We start from the raw sequence: 13,804 nt of genomic DNA on the forward strand, positions 1-13,804 counted from the left end.
CAGACGGCAAAATGAAACTCACAAATACTAAAAACAAAATCCAAAAGTTCCTCTGGTTTAAATGCCGCTGAAAACATTTGGGAAAACTGGTATAGCTGAAGCTGTTAAATATTATAGCTTTAATGTTCAAGGTTAAACGCTGTCAGGCATCAAGTTAAGATCTGCCAGATTTTCCTAGAACTCAAGGCGGTTCCCTTAGATTTAAATCATGTATTTAATGTATTTAATTTGGGTGAATTCAGCAAAGGAACCATGTTTGAAGCCCTAGAACGTCCATCAGATGCCGACAGTCGGCCCTGGTGTCTCCTTCAGATGTCCTTCAGTGTCGGCGTCTGATGCACAAGTCCTTCCTGCCCTGAAGCCTTTCTGACTTGTGGCTGACGTCAAAGCTGTCTTTGGTTAAATATAAGCACAGAAACTATGTGGTGAGCTTTGGGAAAGGGATGCTGACATTTCTTTTCACACGAGATGCAAATTGTCTTCTGGGTGGAAGTGACCCTCCAGTCAACTCGGACCTTCTGGCCATCTGACGTGATGTGGACATGATTTTATTAGTTCAATTTAAGAAGGTCTTCACTGGGCTTTTGTTTGGTAATCAGTTAATCTAATACTGAAACGCGACGGTTTAAATGTTTTTGGTTGTGGGAGGAAAGCGGAGTGACCGATGAGAACAAAAAGACACAAAGAGCATTCACAAACAGAGCAGTCCCAAGACATCGGGTGGATATGAACCCAGAACCTCTTTCCTGTGTTGTGACAGTGCTACCCTGACGCCACCATGCTAACCTCAAAATGGCATTCGTGCAGCAAATGAAACATGAAGACACAATTAGGAAAACAGCAGCTGCAGCTCCTTGCTTCATGTTTTTGTTTTTGTCACATTCCTTTTTATTTTTTCAGGCTTTAATAGAAGTCAGCTTTTTATCCAGGAAGGGTCACCTGGAAACAACTTTTAGCAGAATAAAACAAAGGAATTTTCCAACCCACCACTTGGTTTTTAAGTGTGTTTAGCTGCTGATGTGAGCATCAGAAAACACCATCAAACACAGAAAACAAATGCAGAGAATCTAAATACTATCTGCAATTGATGGCTTCTGATTGGCTGTCGCAATGTCCCGCTCCTGTGTGTGTGTGTGTGTGTGTGTGTGTGTCTGTGTGCGTGTCTGCGTGTGCGTGTGTGTGTGTGATGAAACTGAATGCTCAGCCACAGCAGCAAATCAGAGAAAATTGCAGCACCTGAAGACTTCAGAGAGATCTGAGGGAGTCTCTGATGACTAATTACACAGAAGCCAGGAAAAAAAAGAAAAGAAGAACATCAAATGTTGGCTCCAAGAACCCGGTGATTTATAGAAAACACACAAACACGCCAGTTCTGACGTCACAACGTCGGTTTCTGGTAGATTTGTTTTTTGGTAAACCTTTGTGTCCTCGGTGAAACAAAGGTATAGATGTTTAGGTCCAGTGTTTATATTTTGTATATTATAAGGCAGGGTGATGCAAGTCTGACGACCATGAAGACGAGTCTAACGGCCACAGAAATGTGTCTTTCTGGGTAGCGTCATCTCAGATCGAGCCGTCTCATCCTCATTTGACTTCCTATTCCAGGCTGGCGGCCTCCTGTTGACCCTGGGTCTGAACATTTCACAGCCTTATTAGAATCCCTGATGAGTCCAGTCTGTTCTTTAACAGGATAAAGGTTTATGGAATGATTCCATCAGTTCAGTGTGTGCAAAAGAAAACTAACATAATCAAAAGAAATGAAGACAGTGGTCTTACTGTCGGAGCGTGGAAGTTCCCAAGCATGGAAACTTTGGTCTCATGGCAAATTAGCCACATTAAAGGAATAAATATGTACAAGAACTGGAAGACATACAGTGTGTGTGCAAATATAACGTGGAGCGGATGGAGGTAAGTAAAAAAATATGGGGCTATAAAAATGAAAACAACGTGAAAAGCAAAACATGGAAAGGAAAAAGAGAAATGAAAGAGATCAAAGCAAACATTAATATAAGAGTAAATTATAGAAAAAGTTTAGCATATCTTTGTGCAAACATTTAGAAATGAATGATTATTATTGCACTCGTTCAGAATGTTTCTTTTGCATTTTATTATTTCTCTCTCCAGCAGTGGCCTTGGTCAGAAACTCGCTCCTGATCATCTTCAGACGTATGAGCGTGAAGATTTACTGTTGTACCTTAATAATAACGTACAATTAAACAAATAAAAAACTATATTTGCTGCAGAAAATTGCCGTAACTGCATGTTTGGATGATATTTACTCAGAACAAAAACACTGCAGGGAAAATCCATGCCCATATTAAACCTCCGGACTGGATGCGATGGAGTTCACGGTGACTTTTGTCTCCTGGTTGTAAGCTTGTGTGGTGAACCACTGGAATCTCAGCTCGGGTTGCGTTCAAGTGCAGGGTCCACATAGAATGGCTTTCTATCAGCACAGCCCCCACTTTGCTGCAAAGTGAAGTCAAAATACGAATCAAGACGCACATGAATCTGACATAGAAAACTGTAAAAGATGTGTCAGCATGTGATGATTCCCCGGTTATCTGCCGCATAGATTTTCTAGATGTCTTCAGTTCATGTGGTTTTAAACAGAGCAATAATAAAAGAGGGTTCCCAGTTCAATGTCCAGCAGAATTCAAGAACAGGTGCTCTTCATGCATGAACATACAGTCCATTGAATGTTTCCTATTTCATATTTTAAACTCATACAGTTTATAGGCATGGTGTCCGTGAAAGGAGCTCAGCAGAAATGCATCATGGGAATCCTTGAGGCCTGATAAATATTTTGAATTTTGAATCACATTCATGTCTACTACTTCCTTGCTTTTTGCAAGCATAAATTCAGTATTTAAATATTACATGCACGCCAATGGAATAATGGTGAAAGCTTCAGAAGGATAATGTATTATTAAAGTCTTTACAGGCAAGTCTGACCACTTAGCGTCCATGCTGACGGCGCGTTCAGGTAGTTATTACAGGCGTAACGTCACATCCTGTGGTCAGTGCGACGTGAAAATGTAGAGACAGTCAAACACTTTAAAAACTTTTTTGTCTTTGTCTTCATGGCCAAACTTTTGACCTCCTACAATCAAACTATTTGAATTGACTGTAAGACACAAATGTACAACTTCATGAAGTATCTGTGGTCTTTAGCACTTAATAAGAGCCCAGATTAAAAACAAAACATAGACCTAAAACTTCAGTATATTATAAATAAGTTTCCGTCCACTCCAAACCACCTGAATTTTTCTGCTCCTTCAACCTGAAAAACACATTTTTATGATGGTGGGTGTTTAAATACTGAAGTACAGGAACACAAACAAACACACAAGAATACATCCACAAACACACACAGGCATCTGCTGACTACAACTTTGTGTTTACATGTGTCGTCCTTCCTGATACTGATTGCAGTGGATGAGCCGAGACTTTTTCCTTCCAGGGAGGAAGGACAGGGATTTAAAACCTCCCTCTCTCTCACCCCCCCTCTCTGTTCTCTAATCGCTGTGTTGTGGTGGTGATGACGCTTTCTCCTCCTTCTCCTCTCTCAGCTATATATAAGTGTGGATGACTGGCTTGTGTTTCAGACTGAAGGAATGAATTCAAATCCACTGGACGGACAGGACGGAGGGCTGCCATGACCCCCCTGTGGTGACCCCGAGGAAGAGTCCCCCACCTCCCTGCTGGACTGCTCCTTAATGTTTGGCGTGCAGCATCTGCAGGAGAGCTGTTGAACACAGGTACAAAGTTTTTGTTTTTCTCATTTGTCTCCCAAAAGTGCGGCTTTTCTTGTGCAGCATAACCAGGAAAACAAAACGTGGGTGCCCCCCCCCTTTTTTTTGACGGAGGCACCAGCTCTGGGTGTTACAGCACAAGTGTATGTTTTGGTTGTTGCAGGAAAGGGGAGGGGTGGACTGTCATGCCAGGAATGTTGGCCGGTCCTTAACAATACCCTCGAAGAGAGTTTCTCTGATTTAGAAATCAGACGTACAGCAATGCATTTCTCAAGTATAAGAGTTGTGTGTTCATCCAAGCTGCATGCCTGTTGTAACGGAGCCGTTTAGAGGCCTGTTTAGGTGGAGTTTCAGTCATTGAGCAGATGCTCTGACTCATGATAGGTTACAGTAAACAACCAGGATGACAACACGGGAGGTCACAGATTTGAGAAACCAACAGCGGGATTAAAGCTTGTCTATAAAAAGCTCTTTTCTGCTTATGGATGGTAGGATGGTGCGTGGAGCTGTGGTGTTAATCTGACCAATAAGATCAGAGGAGAAGTTGTTGTGTTTGCATGAACAGGACGTGTTATAACTGAACGTTGTGGTTTTATTTTCTCAGTTACAGTGAGGAAACTCCACATATCTGAGGAGGGAGAACTCTGATGAATAATTTACACCATATCAGAATGTTTTCACAGCTGATTTCGAAATCGGTGGCAACTTTGGTTAGAAATATCTTGTAGAAACATGACAATTTTGAGTTCATCGATAATAAAATCCTGCAGTTGAGAATTCTACCCTGCAAAAATCTATAAAATAACAACGAGTTATTCAAATAATTTGCATTAGCATTTGAAGTAGCCAATCAGCTACTACCTACTTCAAATGACCACGCCTTCCTCATCTGTGGCCATGGAAACAAACCATATTTTTAAATCATTATTCTCATCAGATCTGACTCCATCCCGTCCGGCTGGTTTCTCCATCTCAGAGTTAAGTGTGATTCCTGGAGCCTCGGGTTTTCACATTTGGTGGTTTCTGGCTGTACAGATTTTGTTTTCAGCCTCCCAGTTGAGCAACATGAGTAACAACCACATTCAGTGACCAGGATTATTTGTTGGACTGGTAGATTTCCTCTGGATTACATGCTTCATACAGTTTTGTGTGATTCCCGGAAGTCAAAGATTGAGAGACAGATCATCATGTGATGACGATCTGTTAATCATGTGATTAAAACTCCAAAGAACTGGTAGAAGCTTTGTGGAATTTGAGGAATTACTGTCATACAAACATCATCCTGCTTTGAGACTATTTGATCAGTCAAAATGAGAAGTACAAAGACGACACCTTTAACTCTATGAATTTATGATGGATATAATCCATGAAATTTAACCGCTCAGAGAGCCCAAACTTCAGGCAGCAAAGGCAGCTCAGGTTCCGCATAACGTCTTCATGCTGAAGAGCAACAGCCCAAAAACACTAATGGTGATTTTCTTCAGGACATTAACTTTTAAAGATATAGCAAATGACCAAGTAAATTACCCGGCTGGAGTCAGAAATGTTTTCAGATCCTGGCTGTTCCTGGTAACGTGACTTTGTGACACCAGGCTACCGTTGGAGCAGGTTTTTCTGACAGGTGTCGTCCATGAGGGGGGTCAGGCTCCGGCCCCGTGACCCTTGATTAAGGGATTGGTTTGATTCCCAAACATCAAACGGGTCATTCTTCAGCTTCTCCTGGCATGTCTGACTGTGCTCAAGATGTCCTCTTCTTTCCCATCTGAAGGGAGCTGCAGGATGACGCCCTCCCTTCCCTGCCTTGTCTCATCTTCACTTTTGCCACTCATCACCTGATTCAGAAATTTAACCAGCAGAGACCAGCAGGAAGAGACCAGTAGGAAATTTCAAATGCTGCTCAAGTTCACCCCAATTTTCCAAAAGAGACACAGAAAATTGGACCGTGTCTTTCTCGTTTTAGCTCAATGAGCAGAGCCGTCCCACAAGAACCGCAGACATCAACAAAGTCTTATCTTAATCAATGCCAGACTGACCAATGGCTCCAAACTGCTCTGGATAAATAATTCGCTTTGACGCAAAGCCAAACTTTAAACATGAATTCCAGTCCTCTCAAGTTGAGACCGCTCCCACCACCTTTTATCACCACAGCACACACTGGCTTGGTCCTACTGAGTCTTCTAGGACAACCCAAACTGCAGTCACTCAGGAATTTTTTGGGCTTTTGATGAGAACGAGTCCTAGAAGTTGGAATTAGACTGTGATACCTGATGTGATCTACATGAGAACAAAATCAGTCGCACCTTAAATATTGACCAGGATTTTATCAAATTATATATAAATCATGGGAGGTTTAGGATGAACACGACTTCTGCATCACCTAAAAGACATTATCCATCCATACTACTTTGCATTTACTGCAGCACAGCTGGATTTGTGCAGTGAACTGTTTTCACATATTGAATTCATCAAATTACTCCCAAACATGGAAAACCATGCAGCAACACAAAGAAAAACTTTATCCAGACAAGGGAAAATAATAAGATTCATTTAAGTTATAAGGTGAAAATATAAGGTGAACATAATGGGAGATTGAATGTGTCTGCAAACATATAAAATAAAGATTGTGTTAGCAGTTGAACTAACACAATAATATAGTATAGGGACTGTTTGATATTATAAGAGGGGATTGACTGATACAAACTTGAGGAGAAATAGTGAAATAGTTGATTAATTGTTTTATTGTTATACAGATTTGTTCATGTTTTGTTGAAGTTTAAATAATGCAGTGAGTTGACAGCTGTAAAAGATTCTTACAGTTAAAAAGTAAAGACTTTTCTGAAAGTGATGGCTGTATGGCCCTTTAACATGCACGCTTTGGCCGCTAACAGTGCTAACTGCTGCTAATGCTACGTGTATATGGGTTTGAACCTGCATTTACCATCTTGGCTACATAGGTACCCATTAGACCAGTGTGCTCTCCATTCTGTCACAGCTCATAGACTAAAAGACTCCTTAACTTTAATATGGGTCAGCCGTATTTTCACTTGTGCAGTTTGCAGATTATGGATTGTGTTAAATGATGGAATTTACATCATATACTCTCCGTGTGCCCAGAACTCCCAAGTCATTACAATAAAAGTAGCAAAAATTGGTTGAATTTTGGAATTATATTTAGAAATAGTGAAAAAAGAACAGAACTGTAAGAATCAAATTTGGGTCATCTGCAAAAGAATCAACCATCATGTTTCATCAGATATACTACCCTGGTTTAAATAAGATCCTGTGTTCAACCGGCAATGTGTGCAAATCCTGACTCAGGTAAATGCAGTCTAGCTGTAGGAAGGTCAGCCTGGTGTTGAGATGCTAGCACATAGCTAGTAATAATTAAAAACTTAAATTGTTGCGTGACACAGAGTGAAACCGAAGTGCAGAGGTCAAGCTGATTGGATGTATGTGGGACGCAGAGGCACAGCCAGCACTGAGACTTCTGGCAGGGAAGCCTGTCATTATGGCCTGAGGTTTCAGCTCTGGTCAGAGGAGGACTAGATGTCGACAGCAAAGCAGCCGTGGTCTATCCAGCTTAAGTCCTCTCACCAAAAACCTGGGTGTCAACGAGCTCCTGCTCTGTGATCTCTGACCTTTGGAAGTTGTGGAAATGACTCACGTCTGTCAAGACAGGAGATAATCTGCGTGCATTATCGTAAATCAGTCAATGGTTGAGCAGAAATGACATTGATCAGTAATTGTGATAATTTTCATATCTAGTGGGAAACTTGGGAAACTAGAATCCAAAAAAATAACTGGTGCTTTCTACAGGCAAGGGATTTTGGCTAAAATGTTAACAGCTGTAAAATAAAAGCTGTTTTCGGTTTTTTTTTGCTCTTTATAATCAGATGTTGTGCTTTTTTTTTTACCTACTTAAACATGAAAAAAGTGTTTACTCAGAATCACAATGTGAAAGCGTAGGCTGCAGCTGTTATGGAACAAATTTACAGAGCAGAAGCTGTAGATGACCAGTTTTCCATAAAGTCATTACACAGTAAGAACATAAAAACAGTCAGAGGGTCAAACGAAGCGACAGAGACTTCTGCAGACGTTCCACATTGTCATTAAAGACTTACATACTTATATATAATTGGGATAATTGTCTGGACTGCTGAGTCTGTCAACGTGTCAGCATCATTTAGGAGACGTGACGCCATGTTGTCTTAATCCACGCCCAACATCATCTGCATAAATGAAGTTTTCTCTTCTCGACACCTGTAGTCATGTGACTGCTGGAGGTTAAAAGGGAACATATTACAAAACGTTTGAGTAATGTTGGCTTCCTTCTCTTGTCCTTTCTCTTTACTCAGGATGATTGACAGCTCTTCCGTTTGAACCCCAGGATGCCTGCAGTGCCAGTAGGCGGGGCATCCTCCTCCCACCACCTCGTACCTGTCGCCCTCATCTGCTCCTGGCTGCTCCTGCTTCTCCATGCTGCTTTCGGACAAAAACCTGCCAAGCTGCCTTTGATTGGCCGGAAGCCCTTCATCGCTGCCTGGAACGCCCCTCTGGACATGTGCACCATCAAGTACAACATCACCACTAACATCGACCGCCTCTTCCACATCCACGGCAGCCCTCGTGCCGAGTGGACGGGCCAAAACGTGACCATATTCTACGCCAATCGACTGGGCTACTACCCTCACTACACGCCGCAGGGCGTGGCTGTGCACGGCGGCCTGCCGCAGAACTGCAGCCTTGACCTCCACCTGTTCAAGGCCTACCAGGACATCAACCACTTCATCCCAGTGGAGGACATCCGTGGGCTGGCCATCATTGACTGGGAGTTCTGGCGGCCTCAGTGGAGCCGTAACTGGCACAAGAAAGATATCTATCGACGCAAGTCGAGAGAGCTGACCGCCAGGGCGTACGCTAACGTGACGGAAGCACAGGTGGAGGAGCTGGCACGACGGCGCTTTGAGAAGAGCGCCAGGGCGTTCATGCAGAGGACTATTCAGCTAGGGATACTCCTTCGCCCCAACACTCTCTGGGGTTTCTACCTCTACCCTGACTGCCACAATTACAACCTCCATGATCAGAACTACACAGGCTTGTGCCCCCTGCTGGAGAGACTGAGGAACGACGAGCTGCAGTGGCTGTGGAACAGCAGCACGGCGCTCTTCCCATCTGTGGCCATCAGGAAAAGTCACACCAACAGCATCAGCAACCTGCACTTCTCCCGGCACAGAATCCGAGAGTCGCTCCGCGTCGCCTCGCTGACTTCTAAAGAGTATGACCTCCCGACCTACGTGTACCTGAGGCTGGGCTACAGAGACGATGCACTGACCTTCCTCACCACCGTAAGGGCAATGCTTCTCACAATAAAGTAGTCTGTTTACCATGAGCTCACTATTACACATGATTTACACACACCTATTCCGAGAAGATAAGGAAAATGTTCATCTCTAGAGTCATAAGTCTATTAAACTCATTCAGAGGTTTATCAGTGTCTCTGCACCTTGCAGTGGTAATAACTGATTTGTTTGCACTGACTGATGGATGAGTCCTTTGTTTGTGATTTACTGTCACCTAGTGGAGATCTGTGGAAGTGAAGCTCTGGGTGAAACATCCCTTGAAGGAATTTTAATTCAATGACTTTCCTTTAAATTTCTTTGTTTATGAGTTAATGACCTGTGTGGGGAAAATATTCTTTCAACAGAATATGAACAATAACTTGTGGGTCTTTGTTCTATAGAAAATTTTCTCTGTTCTTATAAAATATATTGGTCCAAGGTTCCGTTTTATTGTCATTATTGTGCATTACTGCAAGGATGACCAAGTGCTGGTCCGGGATCCAAATCCAGACCGCAAGGCCTTCTGACTTCTGACTATAATTAAATTTAATCATTAAAGGGATTGGTGTGCATTTATCCAAACTTCAATGATTGGAAAGGTATCTTTATTAGTGTTAGTACATTAGTATTTTTTGGTTTATATTTTCATCATCACTATTATTTTATATCACTGTTTGGAGTCTCCAGCCTCTGACAGGAAGGTTGTCATTGATTCCTGCAGTATACAGAAACACTTTTTCCTCTAATGTTCCTTTGACGTTCTGGATCAAACATTGGGGTCATGTGACATCTACACTTGTGTGCTCTCTGCAGAAAGACTTGATTCATACCATTGGGGAGAGTGCTGCTCTGGGAGCTGCGGGATTTGTCATCTGGGGAGACCTGAACCTGACTTCTTCCAGGGTGGGTGTCTTTTGCCATAAAGTCTTTGCTACCTCCTGATTATCCAAAAGTTAGACTTTCCATTATGTGCTTTTGTTATACTCAGCATAACTGCACCAAGGTGAAGGCCTTCCTGAAGTACCGCCTGGGTCAGTACATCACCAACGTGACTCGAGCTGCCGAGGTCTGCAGCGACTTCCTGTGTCAGGGGAACGGTCGATGCGTCCGACGGGACCCTCTCGCCCGCCACTACCTCCACCTTAGTACCAACAGCTACCGCATCCAACTCTCCACGGAGGGGGAGTTCTCCATCACCGGGTGGCACTCGCAACACGAGCTGCAGCTGCTGACCGAGAGGTTTCGTTGCCATTGCTATGAAGGCCACCAGGGCGAGAGTTGTGACAGCATCAACAAAGTGAGGGAAGATGACGGGCCGTGGGGGGACGGGAAGGAGGAAGAGGAGGAGGAGGATGAGCACGAGAGGCGGAGGACAGAGTGGGAGGACGAGCAGGGTGAATGGTGGGAGGGGAGGGAGAGCTCGGCATCACGGAGCGGATACAGCCTTCATCTGATGCTCTTCGTCCTCCTGTTGAACTTGTGTTTATTCAGGACCTTCGTATGACGGTGCAGGAGTTTGGATTGAAAATGGAGACATCCTGGTCTTTTTGCTGGATTTGTACTCAGAACATTACTGTACCAACAAATGCTGTTTACTCTTATTGATACTTTCTATTCATGCATTCCTTTGATCAACTTGACAAACATGAATTGAACTAACAATAGCAGGTTCTATTGGAACCTCAAATATCGGTCGAAGTGACTCCGTTCAGGAGGAGAGCTGTTAGTGAGCTGTGGTGACGGAGTCGACTCCAAAGCATATCGATGTGTGTTTCAGAGGATATTAGAGCCAGATATAAGTCACTTGTACTTATGAATGTGATCAAATGTGATCTGAGCAAACGGAGTGGATTGGAAAATAAGGTTTGTAATGTGAACATAGTCAAAGAGCAGCTGAACGAAAAGAAAACAAAAATCTCGATGCCAGATCAGCTTGACTGTCAGGAGGCATTCAGTTAGATGATCTGACCACCTCTGCAAAAGCATTGAGTCAACAGCAATCCTAGCAGTTTGGTGCTGTACTCAGAAACAACTGTGCCTTGAGTTAAATGCTAATGTCAGCATGGTGACACAGTGTTAGCATGCTAATGTAAAGCAGGTTTGGTGTAACGTTCATGACATGTTAACCAGTTAGTTTGGCCAGTATACATGCTTACATTTGCTATCTGGTGTTAAACATAACACACAGTTGACCCTACAAGAAAGGTCATGGGGTCGTCCACTGGGAATCCCGAATGTGCACAGAAAGACAAAAAGGTATTCAAACAGGGGAACATCATCTGATCGACGTATTAATGATTAAAACGGCTCCTATAGGAGGAATGTGACGGCACTTTAAAAGACAGAGTTTTGACGTGTTGATAGAGGTTTGGTCCAACCAGGTGAATGCTGGGTAAACTCTGCCACAAATCTGCACTGCCTTCTTTGCCATCAACTGCATTAGTTCTTTCAGGAATGTGGATTAGTGGATGGAATGAGTGGGTCATCCTCGACAAAGAGAAAGGTTGGACTGATCATCCACTTTCGCTGCTGAGCCGAGGATTGGATTAGAGGAATCATGGTCGGTCAAATCACCGTAAAATGTGACTCTAGTGATCCCTGAGTTTGGAGAAAACAACCTTTAATGAAAATCAAAGGTGTTGAAGATAATCATTAATGTTTGACGTTTAGTTGGTGCTGTTTCTGAAGACATCAGATGTCAGATCAGAATTGCTGCATTTGGTTTATTTGCAGTGGAATGAAACTTGTTTTATTCTCAGCAATAAGCTGTTATTATACTTGACATTATATTGAATATAAATTGTCTATTATTTGTACTGTTGTTTATGTTGTACTCTTGAAATAGAGGTTGCAAAGAAACAGCTCATACATGAGCCTGTTTCTTGAACTTTTGATATCTTGCAGACCAAACAGTTGTGTCTTTGTCTTTGAAGCTAATAGAAACATATTGTTTCTATGACAAAACAGTGAACAGGATGAAAAAAAGAGTCCTACCCAACTGAAAACAAGACTCAGCAGATCTCTGTGTTTCTGGGAATATATTATCAACAAAGTCGGTACACTAATTATAGTAGTTGAAGTACGTTCCAAAACATTACCGAAAATGGAGATCTCACCTCAAGGAACTGTTCGCCTAAAAAATAACATGTCAGTTATTCTTTGTTGTACTGAAAATGGGGGAAATTTGGACAAAATTAATTTGTCTGAAACAATTATGTACAAATATTTACGTTTCTGGAGCTTAACAAAAAGCTGCTGTCATTCTTCTAAACAAATGAAGAGCATGGACAACAAACAAACAAACAAACAAACAAACAAACAAACACGTACACATTATATTACTTCATGCTACTCATCAAAAATATTCTAAATCCCCAGAAATGGGTGAAATTTACATTTTTCATCTGAGCATTGCACACATGAACATGTTGTTGGCATTCTTTCAAAAGTGGGTTAGAAATACCATCATGTGGAACATCAAATTTACATGTATGACTTAAATACGATATTGAGTAAACATTTTAACATGAGAATAATGTCACGTTATAGGTATACTATTCATTAATTTTTTTTAATTTTCATTAATATCTAACTTCTAATGGTGAATCTAACTTTCCCCTCGAGAAAGTCAGACCACATCCAGAACAGCATTGGACCTGAGACCCGGGTCAGACTGGGCCGTCTTTTAGAATGTCATTGCCTAACAACTCAGACTTTCTGGTCTGAACATGCAGCATCTGTCATGTCTTTTTCACACTCATCCTGGTCTAAACTGAATCAGTATTTTCATCTCAGATGGGCCTGCATTCTGCATTTCAGGTCAGAAGAACTGGATTTCATTCATCACTACATCCTGCACTTTAAGTGTTCTGTCTTTCCAGATTGTAAACCAAATACGCAACAGGAACTATGCAACTCCTCACAAATATCTGAATGTAAATGCACTGCAAATAAAGTGTTTTCTTCAGTGTACCTGTGTTTCTTATTCTCTTTAACAGTTCGAGTCCTGTTCTGTGTGTGTTTCCTCTCACCTGGAAAAACATGTAGCTGAGTTGATCGGCTCCAAATTGTTCACAGGTGTGATTTTGTGTGTGTGTATGTGTGTGTGTGTGTGTGTGTGTGTGTACGTGCGTGCGTGTGTGTGTGTGTGTGTCTAAACACACACACACCACGATCCACACTCCAAGATCAATCACCTCTATTGATGATGTCATTTTCAAATTGACTGGTCAGTAGGCGTTGCCTTTACACCCGACATAACCTGCTTTGGACCAGGTTAGCCGTTTAGTCAACCGTTATGAGAGGGTGCATTCTGGTACAAAACAAATCACATTTACAGGACTAAAAACCATGATTAGCGTTGAAGTTACCTCACTAACCCAAATAATGCTTCATACAACACGCCCCTAGTACCAAATTACTAAAACTTGATTTGACTTGAATCTTCCACAGTGGTGTGAGAGTACATGAGTGATAAATATGTGTGTGTGTGTGGAAGGTTTTTTCTTGTATGTGTGGAGAGTTTTTTGATAACCTAAGAGATCAGGGCAGAAGCAGATAGAGCAGAAAGTCAATGAACTGATTCCTATTGCACAAGACTGGTTGTCCAGCCAGAGTTTAAACACCAAAAACACACCTGAGCCCTCAGGTGTTCCGGATTAGTTTAGCAATGGTCCAGGAGAGTGAGTAAAGAGAGATGAATCATACAGG

General features: G+C 42.2%; 1 protein-coding gene across 1 annotated transcript; it reads left to right on the forward strand.

The window, feature by feature from the left end:
* The first annotated feature begins 3,622 nt into the window (after positions 1-3,622).
* On the forward strand, positions 3,623-13,066 carry hyal4 (hyaluronidase 4). The gene is made up of 4 exons (XM_068312810.1): positions 3,623-3,761; positions 8,111-9,100; positions 9,908-9,997; positions 10,083-13,066. Exons 2-4 carry the CDS (start codon positions 8,144-8,146, stop codon positions 10,596-10,598), a joined length of 1,563 nt encoding a protein of 520 aa, XP_068168911.1. The 5' UTR covers positions 3,623-3,761; positions 8,111-8,143; the 3' UTR covers positions 10,599-13,066.
* The last annotated feature ends 738 nt before the right edge of the window (positions 13,067-13,804 follow it).

The sequence above is a fragment of the Antennarius striatus genome, chromosome 4 (assembly GCF_040054535.1).
Source record: "Antennarius striatus isolate MH-2024 chromosome 4, ASM4005453v1, whole genome shotgun sequence".
Lineage (NCBI taxonomy): Eukaryota > Metazoa > Chordata > Actinopteri > Lophiiformes > Antennariidae > Antennarius > Antennarius striatus.